At 48.1% G+C, this 13553-nt stretch overlaps 1 protein-coding gene across 1 annotated transcript in view; it reads left to right on the top strand.

The window, feature by feature from the left end:
• ASTN1 (astrotactin 1) overlaps positions 1 to 13553 on the top strand; it is a 355026-nt gene that overhangs the window by 238579 nt on the left and 102894 nt on the right. Inside the window, exons 10-12 of the mRNA XM_010850109.1 lie at positions 3388 to 3525; positions 4035 to 4185; positions 12797 to 12963. Coding sequence (XP_010848411.1) covers positions 3388 to 3525; positions 4035 to 4185; positions 12797 to 12963 — 456 coding nt within the window. The remainder of the gene's footprint in view (positions 1 to 3387; positions 3526 to 4034; positions 4186 to 12796; positions 12964 to 13553) is intronic.

Raw genomic sequence — 13553 nt, 5'->3', positions numbered from 1 at the left:
TCTGGACAGAAATTTCAAGTGCCAGTTCAACAGGGCCATGTGCAGGGCTCAATCCACAGCTGAGCCATCAACTGTGCTGGTCACCACCAACTGTCATGCGAGAAGACCCAACCTGGGAAAGCATTCCAGATGTTCACCCAACTTCTGTTTGGTGGCTTTTTGAAGTCCTTCCTGCCAAATCCACATGGATGAGGGACAGATGAGATTTTAGAAAGCAGCTTTTCTCTGACAGTTTGTTCTATATTTGGATTTTGGAGTCACTCAGTAGATTTTGCAGATAAAAGAAAACTTCAGAATTTCATAGGCATGAGCCAACATGGGCTGGAAAGCGGCTGTGAGCAACACTTGAGAATCAGGCTATTGCCCATCTTTCCCACTTAAGGAGAGGTGACCTTGGGAGGTTGCTAAACTTTTTAAAACATTAGTCAACGCCTTGGTAGAATGGGAGAAAATGACTGATCTCAGAGGGCAGCGGTGAGGATAAATCACACAGTCCTACAGAGCACCTGCTTTAGAAAGTTCTCAATAAACGTTGGTCTCTACCCACACCTGACTTTGCTTCACCTACAGGACTTCTTCACCTTGACCCTACCAGAGAGTGGAGGTTTTCTTATTAACTTGGTAGAGTGTCATGTTTCAGAAGCTGCTGTGCATTCAGGAAGATCTTTATCCTATCAAATCCAGATCCATCTCAACCATTAAATGTATTCAAACCAAGCGATTAACCCATATCCTATTTTAAATGAACAAGAATTTCCACCACCGCCTCTATCTTTAAATTGGGAAATTGGGATTATATCCGCTAGCAGCCTGTTCAAACTAAAGAACATAACTAAATCTCCTGTTGATCAGTCAGTAAATATTCATGGAGTGACCTTCCTGGGTCAGAAATTATGTTTGGCAGTGGGGAATACAAAGATGACAAAGAACTGTCCTCTGCCATCCAAGAGAGAATGTTTGTATAAATGGTGATGGACATGTGAAAAGGTGGGTATAGATCAGCATCTCAGGGTGATAAGGTGCCATGTGCAGAAGAGAGTCCCTTACTCAGCCTAAGAGTGTGAAGGCCCTGGGGAGCTTTCAGGAAGAGGTGGGGCCTTAACTGAGTCTTAAAATGAGTCTGGCAAAGGAGAGGAAAGAAAATTCAGAAAGGAGGATTAAGAGCAAAGGCAAAGAGATGAGAAAATCAGGACAACTTTAGGAGCCATAGTCCAATTGCATTGTAGGAACAGAAAGTTTGAAGCGATTTTGGTGACAGAAGCCACTGGAGACTGACATCTTTGGAGATGTGGACTGAGTTCTGTGGTTTAAAGTAAAGGGTTAATCGCTGAGTCCTGTCAGGCTCTTTATGACCCCACCAGGCTCCTTTGTGCATGGAATTCTCCAGGCAAGAATACTGGAGTGGGTTGCCATGCCCTCCTCCAGGGGATCTTCCAACCCGGGACTGAACCCAGGTCTCCTGCACACACGCATACACCCACCAAATGCCCTCCCCAAGCATGTGTGTGTGTGTATAGGAGGGTGTGTGTGTGTGTGTGTGTGTGTGTGAAGGAGCTGGCATACTTTCACCAGGCACAATTTCACAGAAGAGTGGGGTGGTGGGTCTCCTCTTCTGTCCCCCTAGTAATGGGCTTCCCTCATCTGGTGCAGACAGCTCCCTCACAGACATCACCCCCCCATTGCCTCTGGCTCCCATGGGTAGGGAGAGCTGAGTGCCTCCTTCGGAGCAAAAGCGTCTCTGCTATTTCAGTGCTGCCTAATGCAGAGGTGCCCCCACAGGTCAGAGAAGTAGGGCCCTGAGAGGCAGGCTGGGAATCAGGGAGAAACCTCCCCAGTCCTGCCCCAAACCCACGTGCTCAGTGGTTTTGCCCCCCACCCACCCTGGGCCCCTGCTTTCTCTTCTTTCAGCTCCTCTACTACCCAGGTCTGTCCTTCAGGGAGTGGATGAAAAAGCATGGGGCTTAGTTACTAAGTAACTCATGAGCCTTGGGCCGTGGGGATTCTCTGTGGCCCACATCCTAAGCAGGGCTACATGTCTCATAAAAGATCTCACGTCATCAGTCTGCTTTCCTAGCATCTCAGGCAACCTGGAGCGGCAGGGGGTGGCGGGGGCGGTGGTGGAGAGAGGAGCGTGTGGGTTAGGGGAGAGAAAGGAGTGGGACCTGCAGTGGTGCTCAGTGACCAGCATGCTAATGGAGCCGGTGCTGGTTCTGTTTAATTGTACACATCCTTCCATTGTTCCACCCTCCACATTAAGTGGGAAGGGGACGCCAGACTGCCACAGCCTCGTGATATCCCACCCACACTGGCTTTTATCCCAGGGACTATTTTTGACTGTGAACACAGAGCATTTGAATGCCTTTGGAATCAAATGAATGAATAAATAAACAAATACTCTCTCATGGTTTCCTTAAGCTCTCCCGTGAAATGCTGATTGATTCCTTTATTCCTTTTAGCCCTTGTTATAGGAAAAAAAAAAAATCTTCCTTGCCTCCAGAGGGTTAGCACCATTAGCTAGGGGTGTGGGTAGAGAGAGAGAGCAGAGAATACATCTAGGCTTGCCTTGTTCATCTTCTTCTCTCCCCCTGGGAGGCTCCTGGCTTCAACTGTTTCTGCTCCCATCTCACAGAAGCCAGAAAAAGGGAGTTTGCTTCTTTCCTTTCCTTGGTAGGGTTCCTCTAGGCACAGAGAGAAAGCATCGCTACCAGTGTGGGTGTGCAATTTGAGGGATGGGAATGGTGGGAGGCCGGTGTGTCTTTTCAATTAAAATGCTTCCAGTTATATCTGACTTAAGATCAGGGAGAAGACAATGGCACCCCACTCCAGTACTCTTGCCTGGAGAGTCCCATGGATGGAGGAGCCTGGTGGGCTACAGTCCATGGGGTCGCTAAGAGTCAGACACGGCTGAGCGACTTCACTTTCCCTTTTCACTTTCATGCACTGGAGAAGGAAATGGCAACCCACTCCAGTGTTCTTGCCTGGAGAATCCCAGGGACGGGGGAGGCTGGTGGGCTGCCGTCTATGGGGTCGCACAGAGTCGGATACGACTGAAGCGACTTAGCAGCAGCAGCAGCAGCAAGATCATGGAAGCCAGCTTCAAATCTGAAGGAAACTGGAACTCGATGTCTTATGGTTTGAAGAAGGGATACTTTTAGCAGCTGGCGAGTGGATAACATGTTGAGCTCTCCAATGGTCTGGATGCGTGAGCAGGGGTCAGCCTCTCTGCCTCCATCAGACTCAATTATCTCATCCATAAAATGGGAATACGCTCTCCTTTTTGGAGAGGACTACAAGGGTTGAGAAGGAAGCAGCTGGAGTTAGGGTGCCAGGTCCTCCGGTGGTGTTTATCCCCCAGCCCTAACCAGGTGGTGTTGGGTGTCCCTGCAGATTCACCTACACGCTTGGGGAGGGCATGTGGCTGCCGCTCAGCAAAAGCTTTGTGATTCCACCTGCTGAACTGGCCATCAACCCATCAGCAAAGTGTAAGACAGACATGACAGTGATGGAAGATGCTGTGGAGGTCCGGTGAGTCCAGCCTCGGGGCCCGAGGCACGCACTGAGTTTGGGAGGCTGGGTGAGAAACTACCCGAAGGTCCCGAGCGCTGGGAGAGGAATCAAGCTGGAAGGAGAAGCTGGCAGGCTGCCTTCCGCTTCCCCAGATGCAGTGCCAAGGTCTACTCTATCTGGGTCAATATTGCACACCGCAAGGCTGATGCACCGAGAGAGGACATAAAATGAGAGTTTGTAAGCACTTCCTACGGCCCCTCAGGACTGACAGGCAATAAAATGTTAATTTCTTTGCCTGAGTTTAGACCTCCTTCTTTGACCAGGTGTTACTGCCTTGGCTTATTTCCCAGAGATGGAGAACGTCTATAATTTGTTAGTTCAAGGCTCCAAGACTGGTTGATCTTTAGTATTTGTAAGAGAGAGTGAGACGTGATCTAGTCGGCCAGACAGGAAAGTGGGATGTGAAGCTACCTGTTGCACCTGGCGTCCCCTGACCTCCTCCCACCTCCTGCCACTTCTTCCCACAGAGAGGAGCTGATGACCTCGTCCTCCTTCGACAGCCTGGAGGTCCTCTTAGACTCGTTTGGACCAGTCCGTGATTGCAGCAAGGACAATGGGGGCTGCAGTAAGAACTTCCGTTGCATCTCAGATCGCAAACTGGATTCGACTGGCTGCGTGGTACGTCTGCCCTGTTGAGCTTGTAATTTCAGAAAGTGGGGCCACAGGATAAGACACAATGAAGATAGAGGTGGAAACATATTGTGAGTAAAACAGAGGGTCGAGAGTGATTCCTCCCTAGCTTTAACTACTGTCTAGTCTATGTTATGAATTTTCTTTTGACAGAGCTAAGGAGCTAATTAGAGGTATTTATGCAGAGCTAATCTAGAGGTATTTATGCAGCACCTACTGTGTGCAACTATCCAAGGAAAATATCATGAACTGTGTAGCATGGTTCTTTCTTTCTTAATAGTCTTGCACTCTAGTTGATGAGCGATATCCTCAAACAATTTGAGAACTAATTAACTGCTCAATGGTAAAATATTGACTCCAATAGGAAATAGACTGCATTTACTACAATAGGAAATTCTAGAAGATGCCTACCTTTGTTTAGAGTCAAATTACATTGACTGTAATAGGAAATTTTAGAAGATACCTACCTAAGTCCAAAATGATAAAAGAAGTAAGTTATGCCAGGAATGGCAGAGAAACAATAAAAATACATCCCCTTTGAAACTATGGCAATGAACTCTTGCTTCACCAAAGATGGTTTCCTACTTTATTGGTTCTAGTCCATGGGGTCGCAAAGAGTCAGACACGACTGAGTGACTTTCACTTTCACTTCATGGGCTTTGACGATGTATAAGCTGTGTGATGCTATGACATACAAAGACTGTTTGGGCTGGAGTGAACTAAGCTCCATGCCATGCCATGGATGTGAAAACTGGTGGACCTGTGTAGGTGAATGGAGGCAGGAGCAGGTGGGCAAGCCTGCTGGTGCCTTTATATTGATCATTTTCTTGCCCATCAACACTATCAGTTTTCAGCCTTCCCTTCTCTTAAGGATGGAATGATGCAGTCCTCACAGAGAGGAAAGGGAATGGGGCAGAGAAGAGAGACAGGAATGCTGTACACAAAGTTGGCATGAAGGAGTGGAAGAGGTGATTAATTGAGACACATTGTTATGCAGTGTTTCCAGGCAGAGCTGGGAGCTTCCAGCTCTAGGGAGGATATAAGCTTCATCTTGCTTCCCAGTCTGGCAGCTGTGCTCTTGTAAAGGGACCCAGAGCAGGGGCAAGCTGGGAGGATGCTGGGCCAATTCCATCCTTCATACCCCCCACTTCCTTGTCTCTGAGCACCTGCTCTGTGCAGGGAGCTCTTCTCCATCAAAGATGTATATGTACTGGGTGCAGAGCCCTGAGACCTCCCCAGTCTTCATAGATTGAGCAGCAGTTGACAGGAGCCTGATTCTCCTGAGAAAGACAGAAAATGAAGAAAAAGGAAAGAGAAAGACCAGAGGGGCAGGGAGGTGGAGGACCTGGCCAGTCCATCAAAAAGAAGAGAAGGCAGAGAAGACTACCAGGAAACAAAGAAAAGTGCTCTTTAGGTCATGTCTCCCAGAAGCAGTCAGTAGTAAGTGGATGTCCCAGGTGTTCCCCAGCTTCCTATTCCACCCTCAGTTGTCTTAAGCAATGAACTTCCCAACTGGCCCCCTCGGGAGACGGTCTCACTGTCTAATGGAGTTCCCAGCCGGGACAGCTGTTGTTGTTTTTTGTTCTTTAGCTATTCAACCTGCATTTCCTCCAGATTTTAACCTTTCCATCCTTGGTGCTCTCTCGGGTGGGTCTTTCTAAGTACTGAAACCCTGCGTGTGCACCTATGTATACATCCCTCCCCTCAAGTGAGCCTGAGCGTGCCCACGCATACACACACGTGCACATGGACCTATTCCCCATCTCTTCCCGCTCCTCTGCCCCTTCTCGGAGCCCCCCAGGGTTTGCCTGTCAGCTGCCTTCTGTTGGTGATCCTAGGCCCTTCCACTTGGCATACTGCCGTGCTGATGTATTTTTGTACCTTTGACTCTGTGATCTGTGAGACAGAACTCACAGGAATAGTTACGATGAATATGCATTTGCTGTAGGGCTGCTGCATTTACAAATCAGAGCCACTGAGAAGTTGCCCAATTACACCGGAGCTTGGCATTAGCGTAAGACTTTGAAGTCAGTGGCCCACGTGGCTCTTGGAGGGAGGAGGGGGCCAGGCCCATTCAAGTGACTGCTTCTCATTGGCCATGAAGCCCAGGATCCCTGAGGCAGGAAGGCTGGGACTTGAAAGGTGACCACATCATAATCCCGTGACCCTACTGAGGACACTGAGCCTGATCTGACTCCACCGAGCAGCAGCACCCTCCTGAAGCCTCGTCATCTTAGCACGGCGGCCCTATGTCATCAGGAGGTGGGCCGGGGACAAGGGCATCAGCTGTAGCACCTGCAGTTTGGGGGGAGAATCGGCTGCCTTCCTCCTCTCCATCCACAGCAACCCTGGCATTCAGTTCTCTAGGCGCTGAACTGAAAGGCTTCCCCAGAAAGGCTTATGCTTATGAAAGGAGAGGAGGCACTCAGAGCTGGCCCTGACGGGATCTGGAAAGGGGACAGAGATGTGGGAAGAGACCATATTCAACCACAAATTTTCATGACTGAATTCAAGCCAGACAGGTGGGGTGGTCCACATTGGCTGCTCAACCTTCCTTCTTTCTAGGAAGGCAGGGCACGTCTCTCTGCTACGCATGGACTCCCACAGGGTTAATTGCTACTCAGTTAATTGCCCTGTTGTTTATATAGTCTCTGGGGACAGGAAACAAATGCCCGTGAAAGGCTCAGCCCTGTATCAGCCTCAGTCCACTCTGTTCCAAAACAAACCACACTCCATGGCAGGATTGCTAAACCCAGGAATGGTTCCCAGAGCAGAGATCCACCCTTTACCACCCCGGACAATGGGTCTTACTGCTTCCCATTGTCCCTATTGTGCCATGGTGGGTGGGAGCAGTGGTTACCACCTGGATAGCACAAAGGTTCGGTGCTCTGTTTGGTGGAGCCCCAGGCCATCCTGCAGAGTCCCTGAGTTAGTGGCCTATGGCTGCTATGACAAATTACCCCAGGTTTGATGGCCTAAAACAATAGCCGTTTTCTTATCTTGGTAGGTGAGAATCCAGTTCTGTGTCACTGGGCTAACACCGGGGTGTGAGCAGGGCTGCGTTCCTTTCTGGAGGCTCCATTCCTGGCCTTGTCCCACTTCCAAAGGTTGCCAGCATTTTGGGGACTTATGGTCCCCTTCCACCATCTTTAAATCAGCTTTGTTGCATTTTCCGGACCATTCTTCTGTAGCACCTCTTCTCTTCTGCCCTCCCTCTTCCCCTTTAAGGACTCCTGTGATTCCCTTGGGCTCACTTGGATAATCCAGGATCATCTCCTCATCTCAGGAGCCTTAAAAAGCCCCTTTTGTCACAGGTTCCCGGGACTATGTCACAGACATCCTTGGAGACAGCAGTGGAGACTGGGGCTGCCTTGGTGGGTGGAACACCAGTCTCCTCTCTCCCAGCTTGAACCAGAGCATGTTCCTTATCAAGCCTACCTGTTGAGGCTTAATGTAAGGCTTTATTTGGAAGTTTGAAAATGATTTCCAACACTATAAAACTATAAAAAAACACTATAAAATGGAAAACCTGTGCTCTAATGCTTCTTCCTTATCTTCACACTCATCCTGACAGTGCCCCTCTGCCCCAAATGCCTTCTGCTTCAGGAGGTGTCTGCACATGCGGAGATGAGCAGACTGTGGCCTTGGAAGGAAGAGGTCTGCTGTCCTGCTTCTCGTGTATTGAACACATGACCTTCCTTGCCAGAGCATCGTACTCTAATGAGCTTTGAATTACCCAGTGACCCTGCCGCCCTTCTGTCCACTTGCTGTCCACAGTGGTTTCCCATGAAATGTGTCATTTCACCTCTACTGGAGCGCAGCTGTGCAGAGACCATTACAGATGACCATCTCTCTGTAGGACAGTAAGCAGAAGGGTCTGCCTCAGAGGCTTTCAGAGAAGTAAGGGCAGGATGTTGAAATATAAATTTCATTCCATAATCAAACTTTTCCCCCTTGGGAGAAGTACTGCATGGCTTGGGCTTACATGTCCCCATCAAACAGTGAGGGAAATCATTATTTATGAGAGGAATAAGACTGCTGTGTTGTAAAAAAAAAAAAAAAAAAGCCTATTTTGAGTAGGAATTATAGTTGTGTATCTTATGAATCATCCAGGTAAAGCAAGGCAGGCTCAGCTGCAGAAAAGTGGTTCCTCTTCTCTCAGGGACCCTGAAGACACCCTGTGTCCATCCGTCATATTCATCTGCCAACAGGGCCTTCATCTCATAGTCTGGAACTGAGGTGTGTGTGTCTCAGGCTGAGTGAGATTTGACTAGACTCCCAGGTAATTAATCAACCGAAAAGCATTGGTAGAAACAGAGGGAAAAGACAGAGAAGAAAAGGAGTTGAATGGGGAAAATCATTTTAATCTCATTAGCACATCGTGCTTTAGACCAGTAATAAGTCAAGAAGCCATGAGCATCTCGTGAAAGAGGATTAACCTTGTGTATTTTAGGGGTCACTGAAATATGAGCTCATTTATTAGACCCTCTTGATGGGGGAGGGTAGTTGCCATAATAAATGGAGTTTTCTTACTTGGACTGCTAAATGTAACCTATGCACAAAGACGGATTAAGATCTGACCTTGGAGCTCAATCCTGATCAAAAAGTTCTCTTTTTTTTTAAATTAAAAAAAGTTTTTGTTTTTATTTTGACTACGGGGGTCTTCTTTGTGGTGCGCAGGCTTCTCTAGCTGCAGCACAGGGTCTTTCTGTGGTGCACTGCATATGGGATCTTAATTCCCTGACCAGGGATCGAACCTGCATCCCCTTCATTGGAAGCATGGATTCTCAACCACTGGACTACCAAGGAAGTCTCCAGGCAGTTCTCTTTTAAGGAAGAAGTGGAGGGATTGTCCACAAGCCAGGAGAAGAGAGCAGCCAGTCCTTGAAGAGGGAAAATACAAACTCCTCCTGGAGGCAGGATTTCTCTCCTGACAACTTGTCTCTGGCTTTAAGGACTTCTAGGAAAAGGCCATGATTTAGAGCCTATGCTACTGCTGCTAAGTCACTTCAGTCATGTCTGACTCCGTGCGACCCCATAGACGGCAGCCCACCAGGCTCCCCCGTCCCTGAGATTCTCCAGGCATAAGAGCCTATAGTTGCATTGTATTTACATACAGATTTTTTTTCCATTTTTAAAAAATTTATTTATTTTAATTGGAGGCTAATTACAATATACATGCAGATTTTGAGAATCTCAAAATGTGATGACAATAGCACAAAAAATATTCAGGCTAAAACAGAAGCAGATGTATACCATGGGAAACTTGATTGATTAGACTCCTTGGGGATGGAAGTTCTAGTTCAACAAGGGTTAAGAAGGAAACTATTTTTGGTTTCAGCTTTTTTTTTTTTCTGGAAATCTTTCAAAAATCTTTTACTTTGAACTGCAACCCAAGTAAGTTACAGTGCAGTAAAGATAATTGCATCTTTTTTAGTGATTGAGGATCTTGTCTTGCCTTCATGGTCATTGCTTTGAATGGTTTGCAGTGTTTTGTCCTATAAATATATGTACCCATAATACAGTGTGTGTTTGTGTGTGTGTGTGTGTGTGTGAAGAGAAGAGGACAGAGAGAGAATATCAGACTGAATCTACAAATCCTTAATTGATTCCAGAATGTACTGTAGGAGTTGCTTAAGACAATCAGATAAACAACACATCTGCAGGATTTCTTTATTTTGTTGACACGTTGACTTATTTTTTAGTGATCCCAAGATCCAGGTTTTTTTCACACTTGAGAAGCAGCCTGGCCGAGTGGAAGAGACACAACTGAACTTTGGGGTCAGATAGAACTAGATCCAAATTCTGATTCTGCCATTTTTCACCTCTGTGACTTTAAACAAGTTACCACTTAATCCTTCAGAGTCTAAGTTTGTTCTTTTATGAAATGAGGGGGGAAAAGTCTAATTGTGTAGTTAGGACTAAAGATAATTTATGTAGATTGTTCTGCACATAGAATTGCTTAATTCCCAATAGCTGTTATTATTATTTTTAGCTTTGCTTAGGAGAAAAGAATATCCAGCTTGGACAAAGCAACTAACTCTGTCTTCTTTCCAAATCTCCTGAGAAAGTGTAAACATCAGGTGGTCCAATTTGGCACAGCGATGGTTATCTGACACCAGGGCCTGGCAAGATGCCCATGTGCTAGGTTTGGGGCATTTTGGAACAAAGCCTGCTTGGGTTTCTTTGGTGACATCTTTGTCAAACATTACACCTGATGGGGCATTCTGAAACAAAGCGGGTGGTTGAGAAGATGGGGAGTCCTGGCTGATGACTGAGACAGCTAGCTGGTACAAGGGTTGAAACCACATGAGGTGGGAATAACAAGAGTACTGGCTTTGTCTCTCTGATGGCTTTTCTCAAGCTTCATAGAAGGAAAAAAAAAGAACTCGTGGCAACCAGTGCAGCCCATTTAATTCCAATCAAATGTCTATGTTTCAGTACCCGCATCCATGCCTGGGCAGCCTCACAGCGGTGAAGCCAGCTCCCTTCTGGTGCCACATCTGGCCTAACAGCTGGGTGGCAAAGAAAATGGATGAGTTGGGGGGCTAACAGAATGTGGGGTGCAATCCTCAGCTGCTTCGTTTGCTTGTTTACCAGCATCTGAAACATCTGGGTTTGCATGGCACGAGGAAGCCCTTGGAAGCATCTTTAAATGCTGTCACCTTCCAGCACTCCAGCTGGCTTCGTGGGGAGAGAGGGGATGGACCAGGCTGGAAGCCTGGCAGGCCCCTGGTGGGGGGGGCCATTTGTTTGGGAAATTGCAAAATTAGCATCAGCAAACAGTGTGATCCTGTTGTGATCTTCAATTGGGAAGCATGGAGGGCAGGGAGGTGGATTTTCAGGGCCACACCTGCGACAGCTCCAGGCTACTAGGTCAGGATGCTTGGCAACCAGGAGCAGGAGCTAGCCAGGCAGCAGGGCAGGAGGGGCAGTGTTTAACAGGGTTCCACTGAGTTTTTAAAGGCATTTTTTGGTTTGGTTCCAGTTTTGAAGGAGTGTGTTAGCTAGCTGATAGTAGGTCAGATCTAGACAGACCTGCCCAGCTCTGCCCCATACAGACTGCTGGACCCTGGGCAAGTTATCTGTCTCCTTCCATCCTGTTGGAAAGAATCCATTGTAATGCAGACATACAGCCTCTACTGCATAGACAGAGGAAGCGGGTTGGCAAAAAAAAAAATATCCTTTGGCTTTTAGATGGAGTCCAGTGAGGTGAGAAGTTTATGCGTTAATTGGCAATGCTAATAGTTTCCAAGTCTGTTAAATGAGAATAATATGGGCTTCCCAGGCGGTGCTAGTGGTAAAGAATCCACCTGCCAGTGCAGGTAACATAAGAGACACAGGCTCTATCCCTGGGTCAGAAAGATCCCCTGAGGAGGGCATGGTAACCCGCTCCAGTATTCTTGCCTGGAGAATCCCATGGACAGAGGAGCCTGGCAGGCTATAGTCGCAAAGAGTCAGACACAACTCAAGTGACTTAGCACGTAACAAAGCAAGAGCTACTAGTAAGTGTTCAGTTTATGGTGACTGTTGCATGAGAGCCTGATGTGGCTGTGAGGTGATGACGGAGCAACCAAGTCATGGACTCCACAGCCAGCCAGCCAGGGTTTTAGGATGGTCCTCCTGTGATCAGCCATGTGACATTAGAAGGTTAAGCTTTCTGTGCCCCAGTGTCTTCACATGTAAATTGAGGATGATCAGCCTGCTTACCTTATGAGATGCTGTGAGGGTTATATAAGTAAGACGTAGGAATGTTGGCCACTGCCTGGCTTACCATGGGTGCCTTGTGAGCCTTCCTACTGCTCCCCAAGCCTCCCTGTTCTCCCTGAGACCTGACCAGTTATCTCTTCCTGGATCACCACCTTTGCTGTCATTCTTGAGACGTTTACGGAGGACATGGCAGTGTAGAAAAAGCTAAATGTTTTACCCTGAGTGTCCAGGGAACTGGGATAAAGCCCAAACCCAAGTGTGGCCCCTGTGGGTCCTCGAGGTCACGCCCTTGACTGTGCATCTTCCCCAGGGCATCCTCGAGGCAGGACCATCACAAGAAGAGCCATCAAACCTCCCTTCAAGGTCATGGAGAAGGTCCACTTCCTTCTTCTAGCTCGCAGCCCTGACTCAGTCCACTTTCTCCAACACCGCCATCCATTGCCAACATTGACAAAGTGCTTTGAAACATAAAAAATAAAGTCCTATCAATCCAAAGTCCAAACAGCAGCACTCCCTGCCCCTTGCCCAAAGGAATCCCTGCAAATGCATTTTAGTTCCGGCCCATCCAGCTTCCACTCTCCTGCCAGCCTAAGGCCCAGCTGGGAGGCCGGGGCACCTCGGCGCTGTCTTGCCACCGTGCTCCCTTCCAGCCTGCTTGGAGGGATCAGCTTTAATGCAGATGTGTGTGATCTGTGCCCAGGGAGAAGCAGCGAGAGGTCCCTTGCTTTTACAGGGAGTCCAGCTTAGTGGGAAATTCGTGCACGACTTACCAGTGTTGACGGTTTCAAGTCTGAGTGCTAAAAATAGGCATCAATGGCTACACTCTGGTTCCCAGAGAACCCCGGCCCCTGGCTCACCCACCTGTGTGGATGCTTTCTGATTGTGCCAGTGTCCCTCCGGACTCAGCCCCATGAAGGACAGCTCCGGCTGCTACGACCGCCACATCGGGGTGGACTGCTCTGATGGCTTCAACGGGGGCTGTGAGCAGCTGTGTCTGCAGCAGATGGCGCCCTTCCCAGATGACCCTGCCGTGTACAACATCCTCATGTTCTGTGGGTGAGTTGAGCTGCCCTCAAGGCCAACCTACTGGCGGGGATGTGGGACTTTCAGAAAAGTAGATCACAGAGAACTGGTCGACCTAGGCCAGCCCTTAGGGTCTGAGGAAACTGCCTTCAGGACTGGAAGAGGAGCATTTTTAGAGTCAGAGTTGGGAGGACCCTCAGGGAGTCTCATGTCAGTACTGACAGACAATGAGGGAAAAACCCCTAAGTCATTGCCAGCTTACACTAGAATTTCCAAACTGTGTTTTGTGGTGCTGTGTTAATTGCTTTGTGACAATAGGATGCTGTGGTCCAAAAGCCTGGGGAAGATTATGTAAAGCTAATCACGTATCAAAGAAGGGACGAGGCGGGAGTGCAGGCATGGTTAAATTCTGCCGCTGAAGTCCCAGCATTTGGTGCAGCCATACTCCCTCAGACGTAGACGATCTTCAGTGTAAAGAGCCATTTCCCATGGAGCGGCTTGGTCCCATCATTTGTTCTAAGGCTCGCCCCATGAGGGCAGGCGATGCCACAGCATTTTACAGTTGATAAAAATAAGTAATGCACCTGTGAGGTTGAGACCCTCAAGACTGGGGAGTTGCTAAG

The sequence above is a fragment of the Bison bison genome, unplaced genomic scaffold (genome assembly GCF_000754665.1).
Source record: "Bison bison bison isolate TAMUID 2011002044 unplaced genomic scaffold, Bison_UMD1.0 scf7180017864289, whole genome shotgun sequence".
NCBI lineage: Eukaryota > Metazoa > Chordata > Mammalia > Artiodactyla > Bovidae > Bison > Bison bison.
Note: the sequence above shows the minus strand (reverse complement) of the source record. Positions and strands in the feature narration are given on the sequence as shown.